Source organism: Mustela putorius, unplaced genomic scaffold (genome assembly GCF_011764305.1).
Source record: "Mustela putorius furo isolate JIRA1106 unplaced genomic scaffold, ASM1176430v1.1 tig00537227_pilon_pilon_pilon, whole genome shotgun sequence".
Taxonomy (NCBI): domain Eukaryota; kingdom Metazoa; phylum Chordata; class Mammalia; order Carnivora; family Mustelidae; genus Mustela; species Mustela putorius.
The window spans coordinates 4671410-4688430 of record NW_025422368.1 but is presented as its reverse complement, the minus strand read 5'-3'; the positions used below and the strand labels follow the sequence as shown (position 1 = coordinate 4688430).

Here is a 17021-nt window from a genome sequence, read left to right as displayed (position 1 = left end):
GACTGAATAACCCGTTTATGATCTGTCTTTATTCAGTATTCATGGAATCTGATTATCATCACCTCTCATTATCATCACCTCTCATTACTTTTACCCCTTACCCCAAACAAAATGAAATGATTCCATAATGAAAAGGGTGAAGGAAATATCATGTTTATTTCAATTGAGCAGACAGGCATGGATCAAGCAAATTGAAGACAGATGAACATATGATCCACAATATACTGGGAGAGGATAAATGGATTTTTAATGATTTTCAGCAACCACATTTATCCCCTCCTGTTACTAGTGAGAAAAATGTCTGCAGATAACCAGTGGTCAGCAGATGAGGAAGAAGGCCAACTCTCCCGACTGATCAGGAAATCTAGGGACTCCCCCTTTGTCCCCATAGGTAAGTACAATCCTTGACTGGATACTAGAGAACTGTTTGTAATAACAATGCATTATCCAGTATCTTTGAGGAATGAAATGTTTTCTATCACTTAGAGTTTTTCAGGTAATTTTATTTCTTTAACTCCCATTCATTAGAGGTCTATCTCAAATTACTAATTCCTAGCCACTCTAACTGGACCACACTGAATGAGCTTTAATACTTCTGTGATGACTCGAGATCATCAGCAGCATCAGCTTATTATATTGAAAGTCTTAGTGACCGAGATGTATAGGGGTCTTTGTCCTCTAACTCCAACCTTTAAGTTCTTATACCCAATTGTTTACAGATTTTTCTGTTTCTTCCATATAATATTAAGTACAATCAAAAACTTCTGCCTCTAGTATTCTGTGGCATCAGAAGCTAGATACACAAGTTTAAAAGAATTGTGAGTCAATTCAGAGTAAGGAGGCTCTGAATGAAAGCCTAGGCTACCTACCTGTCTGTACACTTGAGAGCATGAACTTTGTGATGTTCAAGTTCAACGGCCCTTTGTGCTGGTTTCCTGATGTGTTCCAGAGGTTGAGGTTGATGGTTAAGTAAACTCTAGATTAAAGAAGTGTTATTATAATTAGACCTGGTCTTAGCCTCTTTATCCTTCCCCAACACAGACTTAGTGTGTTTACATTTGGAATAATACTGTATGTATCTGGACTTAAAAAAAAATTCTAAGCACCAATATTATGTTTTAAAACCTAAGCTTTCTGTTTCTTCTTTTGGATGCTTAAGCTAATCTAAGCATTATTATATTCTGCAGCCATGACTCTTTCCTAGTGTTCATTTGGTCTGGAAACTATTAAAATAATTTATTTAAATAAGACTTACATTATGTAAGTTATACTGATGTAAGTGATTAATTCCTTAAAACCTTCCCAATAGGTATGTTATTAGGTTTTCCTTGTCACTGCAAATCTAGCAACTTCATGTCATTATTTGCATATCAAAAAGAATCAAAATTTTACTTTATTATAATATGTTGTTTAGAATTTAATTTGATTAAAACTTGATAATAGCATCCATAAAAAATGGAAGCAAATAATATTAGAGTGATTAACTCATATTTCTAGCATTTTTAACTAGAAAAACAATTCATAGAACTAGGTGCCACTTGAACAGATCACTATCATGAAGAGACATTAATCACTGTGCCTATCATAAATTAAATTATTTTTCCAGAGACATTTAGGGTGATTAAAGTAGAAAGATAAAAGTGTTTCCAGCTAAATTCAATTATATACAAACTACAGAGACACTATACGGAAAACAGTAAAGGTTCTGACTTTCATCTCTGAAGGAAACAAAACCAATTTAACTAAGAACAGAGCCTTGATTTGATAAGGGAAGAGAATCAAGTTTTTGCTAGATAAATAAATGATAAAATTTGAATATATATTGATGATTAGTTTAGCTATGGTTATTTTAATAATATCTACTATTTCTTGCTGCAGGATAGTGTCCTGCACAGAGAACTTACAAAACATTTTTATTTATTAAACAACTTCCATCATTACAATCTATTTGTACTGTTTCAAACTGTCTTATGATCACTGTTAAGTCTGTGCATACATTACATATATACTGAAGTTCTGTGTTGATCATTTGTTTTTGCTCCTTTCACTTAACATATTCGTGTGTACATTTCTGTGTATTAGCACTGCCCATACTTAATATTTTTTTCACAGCTATGGCAGTCGTCCCTCTGTTTGGGTCATTTCAGTTTGCTGTTATTCAGTTTTGCTGTTGTCCAGTTTTTCCTCATACATAGTGTAGCTTTGTGTCAACTTCTTGATGTTTCTCTTGCTTATTTCCCAGGAATATGAATTTCCAGAGCAGGAAGCACGTTCAGTTTAATACCACTTATTATATATTGTCAGCGTTCTTTTTTTTTTTTTTTTAAAGATTTTATTTATTTATTTGACAGAGAGAAATCACAAGTAGATGGAGAGGCAGGCAGAGAGAGAGAGAGGAGGAAACAGGATCCCTGCTGAGCAGAGAGCCCGATGCGGGACTCGATCCCAGGACCCTGAGATCATGACCTGAGCCGAAGGCAGCGGCTTAACCCACTGAGCCACCCAGGCGCCCTATTGTCAGCGTTCTTAAGATGGGGCTAAACTTACAGAGCTTTCAGCATGGTACCTGTTTGTCAATGTATCTATTACTGTTTTTTGCAGTTTTTGTTTGTCATTTTAATTTTTATTTCATTTGCTAATAAGCTTATAAAATATACACATAAATGCAATTATTCTCTTACTTCCATCTATTAAATGGATTCTGAAAGAATATATCCTCACCCACCCGTAGAGACACACGTGTGCCAACACAACTAATCAAAACTTGCTATCCTACATAAATACCAACTGCATGCTATATATTAACAACAAACATATGGAAACTGGGGGCGCCTGGGTGGCTCAGTGGGTTAAAGCCTCTGCCTTCGGCTCAGGTCATGATCCCAGGGTCCTGGGATCGAGCCCCACATCGGGCTCTCTGCTCAGCAGGGAGCCTGCTTCCTCCTCTCTCTCTCTGCCTGCCTCTCTGCCTACTTGTGATTTCTGTCTGTCAAATAAATAAATAAAATCTTTAAAAAAATATATATGGAAACTGAAATAAAAACATTACAGTATTCATAATCACTCCAAAGAAAATGAAAATGAAATCACTCCAAAGCTTACATACATGCTTAGCAAAACATGCATATAATCTGTATACTGAAAATTACAAAATGTTAATGAAAGAAATCAGAAAGGACCTAAATAAATGTGAAGACTACATGCAGTATTGTGTCCATGGATTGAAAGACTAAATATATAGTAAAGAAGAATATAAATACAAAGAATGTGTGTCAGTTCTCCCCAAATTGACCTACAGGTTTTGTGTAATACCTTTCAAAATCCCAGCAAGGGTTCTTGTAGGTAAGACAAGCTTACTCTTAAATTTATATGTGGGGGCGCCTGCGTGACTCAGTGGGTTGAACCTCTGCCTTTGGCTCAGGTCATGATCCCGGGGTCCTGGGATCAAGCCCCACATTGGGCTCTCTGCTCCACGGGGAGCCTGCTCCTCCCCCTCCCTCTGCCTGTCTCTCTGCCTACTTGTGGTCTCTCCCTGTTAAATAAACAAATAAAATATTTTTTAAAATTTTAAAAAAGAAAATTTATATGTGGGGGCGCCTGGGTGGCTCACTGGGTTAAAGCCTCTGCCTTCTGCTCAGGTCATGATCTCGGGGTCCTGAGATCGAGCCCCACATCAGGCTCTCTGCTCAGCGGGGAGCCTGCTTTCTCCTCTCCCTCTCTCTGCCTGCCTCTCTGCCTACTTGTGATCTCTCTCTGTCAAATAAATAAATAAAATCTTAAAAAAAATAAAATAAAATTTATATGTGAAGGCAGAAGTCCTAGAATGGCTAAAACAATGTTAAAAAAATTTTTTAAAGGATAACATGGGTGAAATCACTGTACCTGATATTGAGGCGTACTAGATCGCTACCTAATCAAGAAAGGGTGGTGTTGCTGGAGGGATAAATACACAGATCAACATGATAGAAGAGGGAAACCCCAAAATAGACCCATACTTTTATTATGCGAAGTCTTCTCTAGTTCTCTGTCAAAATATGGCATTTTGTCCTCCCCATTTTCTCTAAAGTCTACTTTACCTTCTTTCAGATGTTATAAATATGCTATTCTATTTTCCTCTAGTTTTTATTGATATTTTTGTTTTGTTTTTTACATTCAATTCTAACTCATGCAGAATTTTTTTGTAGGATCTGCTGTGAGATACACATTCAAATCAGTTCTCCATACTAAAAAAATTGTACCAATGGCATTTATTAAATAACTATTCCCTTATCGGTTATTTGGTTATTTTGATTTGTCATGAATTAAGTTCTCACCGTGTTTTAAATCTCCTTCTGGAATCTTTCCTATTCAGTTGATCAGTTTTCTGTCTTAGAGTCAATTATATAGGATCTTGGTTGTCACAGCAGTATCCTCACCCCGTGATATTTGCAGGGAATACGGAAATACTTGTGTGCTTCTGGAGTTTTCTAGAGTCACAGATCTTTCTGCAGCTACATACTTCTTATGCAAATATTCATACCTTTCATCTCATTAAAATTTAAGTATCTCATTTTATAGAAGATCAAAATTGTTACCACTATATTTCCTCCTTATTTGATAAGGAGCAGAGAGGAGTAAAGCCAAACATTCGAAAGGCATGCATGCTGGGAGGTTTGGTTGGTTTGCTCACTGGCTCAGTGACTTGTCCCAAATAAAAGCCATGCACAACAGGAAATTATGCCTCAGGAACATTAGAAATTACTACACTACAGGATTGAGGTTTTTCTGGGAAGAGTCAAAACTGCAAATATTGAATCCATTAGTGTTAAGGGTCTATTTTTTTATCCAGCATCGTTCCTCTTATGTATCCTTTGGTATCTGTCCTGCTTATCTTCCAAGTACCGACCCTTTAGACACTCTTCTATTCAGCTCTCTAAATCTTGGGGATTCTAGCCTACTATTCACATAACCTCATTTTTTTAATTTACAGGAATAGCAGGCTTTATGACTGTGGTGTCCTATGGTCTTTACAAGTTAAAGTACAGAAAAGATCAGAAAATGTCCATCCATCTTATTCACATGAGAGTTGCTGCCCAAGGATTTGTTGTAGGAGCTGTGACTCTAGGTAACCTGCTTAATTTCTGTCTTATATTCAGCTGTCTTTGAGAATATTTTAATTTATTTTAGAAAATGAATGTTGGGTCAAGGTGATATAATGGAGGAAGAAGGGTAAGAAAGACAGTGAACCTCACTTGAAGTTGATTCCCTGTAAGAGGCTTTAGTCTCTTGGTATTTTAAGCACTGAAAGAAAAAAAAACAGTAGACAGAAGGTATAACTTCCAGTTATAAAAGAGGTAAGTCCTGGGGAACCCAAGTGGCTCAATCTGTTGACTCTTGATTTCGACTCAGGTCATGATCTCAGGGTCATGGGATCAAGCCCCTCATTGGGCTCCAGCCCCACACTGGGCTCCTCACTCAGTGGGGTGTCTGCTTGTCGCTTACCCCCTCCCTGCCCTTGAATATGCTCTCTCTCTCAAATAAATAAATAAAATCCTTTAAAAAATGAAAAATAGGGGTGCCTGGTTGGTGGCTCAGTCAGTTAAGTGTCTGCCTTTGGCTCAGGTCATGATCCCAGGATCCTGGAATGGAGCCCTGCATGGGACTCCCTGCTCAGCGGGAGCCTGCTTCTCCCTCTCCCCTTGCTCTTTCCCCCTACTCCACCCCCCCACTTGTTCTCCTTCTCTTTCACTCCCAAATAAATAAAATCTTTTTAAAAAATAAATAAATAAAAATAAAAAATAATGTATGTGGGGATGTAACGTACAGCATGGTGACTCTAGTTAATAATACCATTTGGTATATCTGAAAGTTGCTAAGAGAGTAGATCTTTGAAGTTCTCATCACAAGAAAACAATTCTGTAACTATGCATGGTTACAGATGTTAACTGACTTGCTACGGTGATCACTACATTATATGCAAATAATGAATCATTGTTGTACACTTGAAACTAGTATAATGTAGGACAATTATACCTAAAAAATTTTTAAAAGGTAGGGAGCTTAATTTTAAAAATGTAGAGAACCTGGGGCACCTGGGTGGCTCAGTAGGTTAAGCCGCTGCCTTCGGCTCAGGTCATGATCCCAGGGTCCTGGGATCGAGCCCCGCATCGGGCTCTCTGCTCAGCCGGGAGCCTGCTTCCTTCTCTCTCTCTCTGCCTGCCTCTCTGCCTGCTTGTGATCTCTCTGTCAAATAAATAAATAAAATCTTTAAAAATAAATAAATAAATAAATAAATAAATAAATAAAAATAAAAATAAAAATGTAGAGAACCAGATTATGGGTTCTGTTATTTTGTATAGTGAAAGGAGCAGTGAATAGTTTATACCCTAGGTAACCCAACTAAAGCAGTGGTTCTAGACTCCAGCCTTTATCACTCACCTAAGTCATAGTTCCCAGGCTACATGAACAGCAGGTATAATTATTAATTTAGTTTAACTGGGAAGAATACATTTTTAGAGCCCACAAGCCTCAACATCTGTTCTCCTTTTATTCCTAGTCTGAGCAATGGGTAAACCTTTTTAAATTAGTCTATAAATTAAGCAATACTAAACACAGTCGCATCCAAAGAACAGGTGTAAAATTATTTGGTTAATACATCAATGGCTAAATCAGATAGTTCTCTCAGGAAGTCCACTTTGGGACCTAAATTATCTAACTTTCTTTTCGTCTACATTAATGAGAACAAGCCACCATGTTCCTAGTTCTCCTTCATGCTGTGCAGAGTAGAGTCAGCCTAAGCATGGGTCTAGGATTATGGAATGATGTGTGTGGGGCTTTGCATGTAGGGGGTTACATGGTTACATCTTATTACCATGAGCTGTGATATGCAGGTGTTGAACAAAATACAAGAAACTTCACTACAGAACTATAGTGCTCATTTTCATCAATTAGCTATTAGCAAATAGCTACTGAGCACTTGCTATGTGCAAGGCCCTGTGCCAGTCTAGAGATACAGAAATAAGACTCAGTCCCCACTCTCAGAGTGGTCAGGCTCCTTATGGAGAACGACCAAGAACAGAAGATGGTGGTATAAAATCATGGATATCATGACAGATAGCACAGGTTGCTCTGGAAGCATAACACAGAGGGGAGCCTTGAACGAGTGCGGAGAGTCCCGAGGAGGCGTCTCTCAGGATGTAAACTATAGGAGCCAAGCACGTGGAGGAATTAGGTAGGCAGAGAGGAGACCAGGATTTGAGACAGAGGTCAAAACAAAGGCACAGGAGCATGGCACCTTACTAGGACTGGACGTAGCTTGGTGTGGTAAGTGAGTCAGTCAGGGTTTGAGGAGAGAAGCAGAGCTACCAGCTGTAATACAGAAGGAGACATTTATTATAGGCATTTGGCATTATGTGATTGTGAGGCTCTTGCATATGTATCAGCAGCTGGGGCCCAAAGTGGGCAAGCACAAGATGTAAAGTGAGAGAAGCAAAAAAATCTAGAACTTGCAAGGATGAGCTGGGAACACACATGATGAACTGTTTGGAACCTTTGTGGATTTCTCACCATCTCTAAGCCTCTAAATTCGATGACAGCAGTGACAGAGGACAAGATGATGCCCTTCATCTGGGAGCTACTAAACAGGGACCTGGCCAAGGAGTCAGAAAAGGTGAAGGAGGAAATTCAGCAGAAGCCACAGTAGCTGTACTCCCTAGTTGTTGCCCCATGCCAACGAAGGGGACCAGAAGATAACCAAATATGCTGCAACAGTGCCTTCCGAGCATAAAATGTATTTGGCTGTTGCTTCACTTCTGCCTTCTAAATCGTATGCAAAATGTCCCTTCTGCAGTAACTCACAGAATAAAAAGAAATGAAATCTGGAAAATGTAGTTACAGTTTAGCTAAGCTGACACAATACAAATTCACCCTTGTCTACCTCTTGTCAACCTGGCATCCATATACACCTCTTTTAATACACTTAACTTTGAAATAAAGACAATGGCAAAATCAACCATTCAATGTATAACCAAAAACATGCTAATTCTCTCCCAAAAGGGGACACAAAAATCCCTTTCTCCATCTTTGAGTGGTGTGGATTTGTCTTTGAGCAGAGTCCCATTTCCCTTTGATATCCTAAAGCTAAATCCTGAAATATAAGGATAATTATCATTAGCACTTCTTCCATTAGATGGTAGATAAATGGAAGTGGCAAATAAAAAAATCATTAATGAATACACAAATGTATTCAAATCAAAATAAGGAAGAAATATTCATAGCTGTCAGACTTTGTTTCTATAACTGGTCGGATGGTCATGCCTGGTGTTATAACCATGTTCTAGCCATTTTATACTCCCTTTGCCTTCAATAAGCACCTTGGCTATTCAAGGTTATTTGACAAGGTTATGGTGACCCATACCATCATTCCTAAATGAAGACCATTAGCCATCCTGCTTATATTGGGTATTGTTTTCCATTGTCTTTAATCACAGGACATGGGAGTACTAAAAAACGCCCCAGAAGAAATGCATTCCAGACACACACCTCCTTATCCTATTTGTATTCTGTAGCACTAACCTAATTTCCCCTTGATAGATCAGATCGATGTAATGGACTAGCATGATGTCCTGTGGAATGGAGGGATGATCAAGGTCCCTGCAGACTAGATTATGGCATAGGCTGGAGACTTCAGGCAGTCTTGAGACAGAATAGTGAAAGTATACTCTTGGCCCAACTGAGTGAACACACACTGCTTCTGATAGTTACTAAAAGGTATACAGGAAAAAAACAATCAACCAGATTACTAGCTGAAAACCAAATAGTAAATATGTTTATACCAATACACTCTAGCAATGAAACCACACCTGAACGGCAGCTGCAGTCAGAGTGATCAAGTTTATAGAAATCCATTATCTTTGTCCAAGATCCACTTGTCTTCTGGCAAAAGAGGCATACTGAATGCCTGTGCGGTAGGAATCACCACTCTAGGATCTTTAAAGTCCTTCATGATGGTACTAATCTCTATAATCCATCTAGGAATGCAGTTTTGCTTTGGTTTACTCTGTTGGTAGGTAGAGGCAAGTAGAATGGCTTATGGTTGGCTTTCCCGACCATAATAGCTTTTACACCACAGGTCAGGGAACCGATGGGAGGACTCTGACATTTGCTGGGTTTGTCCATTCCAATTACACATTCCAGAACTGGGGAAATAATTCAGGGTCCCACCAGGTCAACTGACCACCTGACCTCCAGAAACTTCTAGCTTGGCTGGTAGAGCACCCTAATTCTCAAAGCATCAGTATCAATTCAAAGCCAATACTTAATAATCTCCCACAAATGTGATTATTTGCCATTCCTCGTGCACAGGCACCTTGGTGAGTGGTCATGGATCCCTTTAGGAAAGGCTAGATGGAGTATTTACAGTATTTATATTTTTGGCTGTATAACAGGGTCTTTTCTTAAGGAGATCTGACCTCTCCTTTATTCAAGGGACTCTGGGTCCATAAAGTGATTCAGTCTGAGAATTTTTCGGGGGCCATGGCTGTCTACAATGATGATTTAAGTGAGACTTCTACTCACCAAACTGGGAGATTTTCTGTGTATGCACTGCCCGCCACTCTTATGTCTAGGGATACCACAATCAGTTAGCCAATGCCAAAGAGCTTTGTGGCCTAGACTATGCTTATTACAGTTTGGTCTTTGCTGCCCATTATAGTACATCATGCTCTCCTTGTCTCTGTTGCTTAAATGATGCCACGTGGCCCTGCCACTCAGGATCCCATCATCTCCACTGAATTCAGGGAGCCTAGCAATTCCCACTGTCATTTCTGGCTTACAGAAGACAGTCACAGAACTCTCCAAGGATGCCAGAGACTCCCTTCACAAGTGTATTTCACATAGCCTTGGTGAAGGAAATAGATATATTTAGGGGCTGAGGGAGGAGGATAAGTCCACTTTAACATTCCAATCTCCCTAGGCCTTTGGATACCTTCCTTAATGGTGGAGTTTCTTAATCTCAGCACTACTGACATTTTGACTGAATATTCTTTGTTGTGGGGGGCTGTCTTGTGCATTACAGGATGTTTAGCAGCATCCCCAGCAACTATCAGGCAAACAGCACCCACCAACCTCGAGTGTGACAACCCAAAATGCCTATAGACATTGCCAAATTTCCCTGGGGAACAAAACTGCCCCCTTAAAGAAGAATGACTACCAATGCAGAATCCCTGCTGTACCCTGGATGTAAACCAAGAAAGCTCTGCATTCCAACTTCATTTAGTGGAGATTAACTTTCATTCCAAGTTTTAGTCATTCGCAGGAAGGAGTGCAAAGGAGTCTCAGTCATACAGGGGTTCAAGGACCCTATTTCACAGAAACCTGCCCATAGGTCCCATCCTAATTTTCAATTTTCCTATTTATCCTATTAATTGAATTAATTATCTATCCTATTAATTGAAAATTATGCTAATTTTCAATTTTCCTAATCCCACTCTTCCCAAAGCAATGCCCTAACTTTGACATAAGAGATTCTGTGAGGTTGGGAATTTTATTATTGTTATGATTAGTCACCATCAGGATTAGTTCCTTTGTATGTTTTTCAGAAATATCAGCCTCATTGCTACGGGAGCTGAGTTTCTTTCTGGAAAGTCATAAGGCTTTCAGGTCCCTCAAAGCACCTGGATTAAGGAATTGAAAACCCTGAGTCCCTCATTTTGTGTTCCCAAGTTCTCCAGCACACTTAGAAGAAACCAGCCTAATTATTTTTCTTATCTCCACTAAATGTTCTCATACAGTAAATACCTGATCACCCAAAGCCCGTTTTCTATAGATACCTGATTAAGGTTTTCTATAGGTGACAATCTAAAAAGATGTTTTACTACTGCATGCCTTAGACTGCTAGCATCCTCTTTACTCCTGGAAAAAAAAAAAAAAGGCCATTAATATCTTTAAATCCAAATCAGATCACAGAACCAATTCCAGATGACCCAGAACCAATTCAGAGAACCTACCCTCATGGCTATGCTCCTCTGGAAGCTTCTGTACCAAAATCTGTACCAGTCAGGATCAGAGAAGCAAAACTATCAGTAGTGATATGTAAAAAGGGATTTTTTAATAGAAATATGACCCTAACCATTTTTTTTTAAGATTTTTTAAAAACATTTTTATTTATTTATTTGACAGAGAGAGAGATCACAAGCAGGCAGAGAGGCAGGCAGAGAGACAGAGGGGAAGCAGGCTCCCTGCTGAGCAGAGAGCCCGATGCGGGGCTCTATCCCCGGACCCCGAGATCATGACCTGAGCCGAAGGGGGAGGCTTAATGCATTGAGCCACCCAGGCGCCCCGACCCTAACCAATTTTGAGAGCTGATTAAACAGTCCATATTAGACTGTTGCTTATGTTCCTAAGGCTGGGGCCTAAAGTTAACAAGGCAGCAGTTGGGAAGGAAAAATTAACTGCGATCTTCAAGGAAGAGCTGGAACCCACAAAGAGAAACTTGGGTCAGTCTCTTACTGACTCCAGCTTTGATCATGGTGTGACCTGTAGGAGAAGCTGGACCCTCAATCATGGAGTTCATCCACTGGCTTAGGAGTTGAAGAAGCTAAGAGGAGGAGATCCAGAAGTTGCTGAAGGATCTGTGGGTCTGACTGTTGTCCCACAATGTCAAGGTGAGCCAGCAGGTGAAGAGCAACAGCCAGCACCTGGCTCCCTGCACCAAGCCTTCCAAGTGTAACAAGAACACAGCAGCTGCAGCTTCGACTTTCCCCTTCAAACTTCAAGCAAAATGTCTCTTACGAGCCAAGCTAACCCAGAAATATGCAGGGACAGAAATTCTGCCCCTGCAAAAAAGCAATTACAGCCCAGCAAAACTGATAGAAAACAAATCCCTGATCAATGTCTACAAGCTGAGGCGTTAACTAAAGGACACATTCAGTGGAAGTTTTAAAAAGGGGAGTATAGTAGTCAGGATAGCAGCTGAGAAAGGCGCCTGCCCAAACGCAGGCAATGTGAAACCGTTTGAACAGAGGGTCACCCTAAGAAAAGACAGAACAGTGGTTATTTATGGAAAGGAGGAGGTATGGTCAGAGAGGGAAAGCTGGGGGGCTCCCAAGATGCTTCCCATATTCTATTTCTTGACCTGCAATTCCAGGTCATTGCCTCTGCAACTGTCTGTTAATCGGGTCATTTAGATTGTGTCTACCATTTTCCATGCGTATTCTATTTCACTATGAGGAAAAGGAAAATGATTACAGAGGATTTGTAAAGCAGGGGTGAGAACAAAGGCAGAGAAGAAGTCAATTAGGTGATGAACTAGGTCTGAACTAAAGCAGGAATAGTAAAAATGGAGAGGAGGTGGATTCTAGAAACGTTCAGGACTCAGCAACTAAGTGATTGGGAGAAGGAAGGAGGGAGGAAGGAAGGAAGAAAGGAAGAAGTCAAGGATGATTCCCAGGCTTCTGGTTGGGGCAGCCAGATAAACGTGTGCCTTCACTAGTATAAAGAATGAAGAAGAACAGGTTTGGTGGGAGGATAAGTGCATAATGGACAAAACAGTAATTGCTGATATTAATGAGTGTTTATGCTGTGCAACCATTCTGCTTTCTATATCACTATCTCAATTTTTTTTTTGTAGGTAAACTTCATTAAGCTTTTATTTTCATTCCAGTATAGTTAACACGGCAGTGTTGTTAGGTGTACACCACAGGGATTTAATCTTAATAAGCACCTCCTTCACACCACCGGGTGCACCTTAGCACGCTCCTGTACCGCTGCCAACTGCCCACAGCACACCTTAGCTTCCCAGAGACTGCTGTTACTGCAGAGACCAGCCTCTAGGGAGTTCCCAGGCCACCTGCAACTTCTAACTAACTGGCTGTGAATTCAGGGGTTCCCAAAACTCCCTCAGGTTTGACATTTCACTAAAACAACCTAAGAACTCAGGAAAGCTCTATACTGACTAAAGTTTTATTATGAAGTATCTAAATCAAGACCAGGCAAATTGAGACACGTAGGCTAAGGTCTGGGAGGGTCCCAGACTCAAAGCTTTCTACCCTTTCCCTATGGAATCAGGGCATGTCAACCTTCCAGCACATCCATGTGTCCACCACCGGAGAAACTCTACTGAGCTTCAGCATCCAGAGTTTTTATTGTGGCTTCATTATGTAGGCATGATTGACTGAATCACTGGCCCCACGACAGAACTCCATCTCTAGCCCTACTCCCCTCCCTGGAGGGCTAAGAACCCTCTAATCCTATGGTTGGTCTTCTGGCATGACTAGCCACATCCTGAAGTAGGATCCTGAGAGGCCACTGTGGGTCATCCCATTAACATAAATTCAGGTATAATCCAAGGGGCCCATGAGTAACAAAGATACTCCTCTATCTGAAAAAATTTCTTTTAAAGATTTAATTTATTTATTTGACAGAAAGAGAGAGTGAGAGAAAGAGAGAGCGCACACACACAAGTAGCGGAATTAGCAGGCAGAGGGAGAGGGAGAAGCAGGCTTCCCACTGAGCAGGGAGCCTGATGCAGGGCTTGATCCCAGCACTCTGGGATCATGACCTGAGCCAAATGCAGATGCTCAGCTAACTGAGCCACCCCGGTGCCCCTCTCTATCTGTGAACTTCTAAGCATTTTAGAAACTCTATTGTAGGAACTCCGAACAAAGACCAAAGTCTTTATTTACTAATAATCCCCTTTCCAGATAAGGAAATGGAGTCTTAGAGAGAAAAAAATTCTTGCTAATAATCACCTGGCTTATCAACTCTGGGGCCTGAACTCTTAATTTTGTATTATACTGACTGAGATGCCTATGGCAGATGTCTCCAAATTAGAGTACTCTTACTTTAGGAAATGTATAAGGAGATCCATGGGTATGCGGGAAGAAAATTTTTTGGTTTTTTGGGGTTTTTTTGTTTTTTTAAGATTTTATTTATTTATTTGACAGAAAGAGATCACAAGTAGGCAGAGAGGCAGGCAGAGAGAGACAGAGAGAGAGGAGGAAGCAGGCTCCCTGCAGAGCAGAGAGCCCAATGTGGGGCTCGATCCCAGGACCCCGGGATTATGACCTGAGCCGAAGGCAGAGGCTTTAACCCACTGAGCCACCCAGGCGCCCCGAAAATTTTTTTTTTTAAAAGATTTTATTTATTTGACAGACAGAGATCACAAGTAGGCAGAGAGGCAGGCAGAGAGAGAGAGAGAGAGGGAGGGAAGCAGGCTCCCCGCTGAGCAGAGAGCCTTATGCGGGGCTCCATTCCAGGACCCTGAGATCATGACCCCAGCCGAAGGCAGAGGCTTTAATCTGCTGAGCCACCCAGGCGCCCCGGAAGAAAATATTTTTATCTTAAAAACAAAAAAAGCTTTACTCATATATAGACTAGCCATAGTACATTTATATTGTTTATAAATAAATGAACACTTTGAGGGGCATGCTCAACTTATTTATGTATAATTCAGAAGTGTGGCAGCCACCTACCTATGTATGTGGAAATTTGACATATGGTGTAATGAATATATGGGTCTCACATTAAAAAGAGAGTTCTAACTTGCTTACCAGTGACGCATTCACAGGTGTGAATGAGGTGAGAAAAGAGTTGAGATCAGAACTCCAGGAAATACCAACATTTAAGAGGCAGGCAAGAGGTAAGCCTTACCTGTGTCTAATAAGCACAGGGAAATGAGTTCTGCAGTTCTCTCTGCATCTGAGAATGTCTCCATAGATACCACAGTGCATCCAGTAAACATGTTTTTGCCTTGGATTTTATACATCTGTGATGGTTCTACTACTATTGTGTTAGGAAACTGTGCAGACAGCTGCCTCAGCCAGCTACAGGGTGCCCCGAGAACAACCTCACCCATCCTTTTTTCTCTGTGCGCTCCCTGAAGACAAGAACAGCGTCAGGAAAAAAAAAAAAAAAAAAAAGGCAGAAGGAAAGGAAGTAAAGAATTTAGGTTAGACAATGTACTAAATAGCTGGTGTCTTGATAATTGATGTGGACGGAGCAGGAGGTGAGCAGACTCCTTAACCTACTGTGGATACAAACACTTGCTGACGTTCCTGCAACACAATGAAACAACTCTACCCCTCAGGCTATTTCCCTTGACTACTTACCCGTCTGGAAGACCTCTCAGCCTAAACTTCTGGGAGACCTTTGTCTGGAAGACCTCTCAGCCTAAACTTCTGGGAGACCTTTGTCTGGAAGACCTCTCAGCCTAAACTCCTACCTAATTCACCCACTAGACTGCCGACCTCTAGAAGCAAGGATTCTGTCCCTTTACCTTCTTTTCCCTCAAGACACTAAACACAAGGAGGCCCTGAAGAGAGGTGTGCTAGATTGAGATGTCTATTATTTCTATGTTATTATCTAGCCAAGTCTCCCCACTCTCCTTACTTTTGCACCAATATTTTAAAATTCAAATTCTAGGGTGGCATAGTGACATATTATAAATTTGGATTGAGATTTATATGGATCTTAAAGGGGTCTAACTTTTTGGGATTGGTTGGTTTGTCTGGAGCCATTTATATGATCCAAGCCAAAAGTTAATAAGATGGAAGACATTTGTTTGTTTCTAAGTTGAAGGACAGTTTTGGAAAAATACAAGTGGAAGAAATTCAGCCTTCATTTTCCACAGATACTGTATTGATATATATTTTTTTGTTTCTAGGTGTTCTCTATTCTATGTATAAAGATTACATCAGACCTCGGTTCTTCAGTGTGTCCAAAAAATGAAGCTACATCTAAGATAAGAAGCCTTCTGAAAACTATTCATTATGAAGAATTCTCAATATATAGCAAATTATACTGCAGAAAAATGAGACAGGATTCTCATACCCTTGTATAGTAAGTCTCAATTGTTTACAAAGTTGATTTCCAAATCAAAAATCACAGTCAACTCAACGCCTGGGTGGCTCAGTGGGTTAAAGCCTCTGCCTTCAGCTCAGGTCATGATCCCAGGGCCCTGGGATCAAGCCCCACATCGGGCTCTCTGCTCAGCAGGGAGCCTGCTTCCTCCTCTCTCTGACTGCCTCTCTGCCTACTTGTAATCTCTGTCTGTCAAATAAATAAATAAATAAATCTTTAAAAAAAAAAATTTCCTTGTTGTCTTTCAGAACCTAGGATAGGATTTTCTGACTTTTAGAATTTTTACTTTCTAGTTAGTGGCAGAAAATAATCTATACGATGCCAAACCAATATGAAAATTAGAATTTATAATAGTGGCTACAGAAAAATTATCTATATCCATATTAAATGTAATACTCTATTCATCACTTTATTCTCTCTGTGTAGGGCAAAGTAATTAGAGCTTTCATAAATTCTTTTCAAGAACAGCAAACAGTTATAAGAGAAGAATGGTCATGTTGTTATTTAAATTTGGTTTACCACTGTGTACCTTACTCTAATCTAAAAACATGACTATTTTGCCACAAACATAAATGTTTAACATTTAAATATATTTATGTATTCATTTTTATACTTCTTGAAACATTTTATAGGAGCACAAAGGTAAATTGCTAAAAAAAAAAAAAAAAAAAAAATCCCTTTCCCCCAGATGGCAATTATGGGGGTGAAAGGAGTTAGTCTAATGCTATTGCTAATCTGGTCTGACACTAGAAGACACAGAAACCAAAGCAGACATTAAATGTTAACTATCTGTGACCTCAAACTCCTCATAACTGCCCACGCTTCTAAAAAAATTAACGAGACTTTGTTGAAGTCCCAACTGTTGTGACTCAGATCTACTTCCCTAAAACTCCAAGCCTGAAAAAAAAAAAAACCAAAATGAAAATGTATTCACTGAAATAAAATCAAGAACGTACTATAAAATGATCTGTGATGGTGATTTCCTTTTCCTTGATGTCTCCTGTAGTGGACGGTTAATCTGACAGCAAGGTGAAGTCTAGTATTTGGGAAAGGAAAAGATGTAAGAATATCTGAAAATACGTCTGCATTCCAGATACTAACCCATTGTTCTGTGTATTATATACACTACTCTCCATTGGCACAGGTAGTAATTTTTAAAATTGTCATCTACCTATCAGGAGGCT

At 40.0% G+C, this 17021-nt stretch overlaps 1 protein-coding gene across 1 annotated transcript; it reads left to right on the top strand.

Moving 5' to 3' along the window:
* Nucleotides 1-249: 249 nt before the first annotated feature.
* HIGD1C (HIG1 hypoxia inducible domain family member 1C) lies at nt 250-15920 on the top strand. The gene is made up of 3 exons (XM_004782070.3): nt 250-391; nt 4970-5104; nt 15641-15920. Exons 1-3 carry the CDS (start codon nt 250-252, stop codon nt 15703-15705), a joined length of 342 nt encoding a protein of 113 aa, XP_004782127.1. The 3' UTR covers nt 15706-15920.
* Nucleotides 15921-17021: the final 1101 nt, after the last annotated feature.

Bases quoted from the DNA above. Each gene is read 5' to 3' on its own strand.
- HIGD1C (XM_004782070.3), top strand. From the start codon at position 250: ATGATTTTCAGCAACCACATTTATCCCCTCCTGTTACTAGTGAGAAAA. The intron at 392-4,969 runs GTAAGTACAATC...TTTAATTTACAG, and splicing joins CTCCCCCTTTGTCCCCATAG to GAATAGCAGGCTTTATGACT. The intron at 5,105-15,640 runs GTAACCTGCTTA...TTTTGTTTCTAG, and splicing joins TGTAGGAGCTGTGACTCTAG to GTGTTCTCTATTCTATGTAT.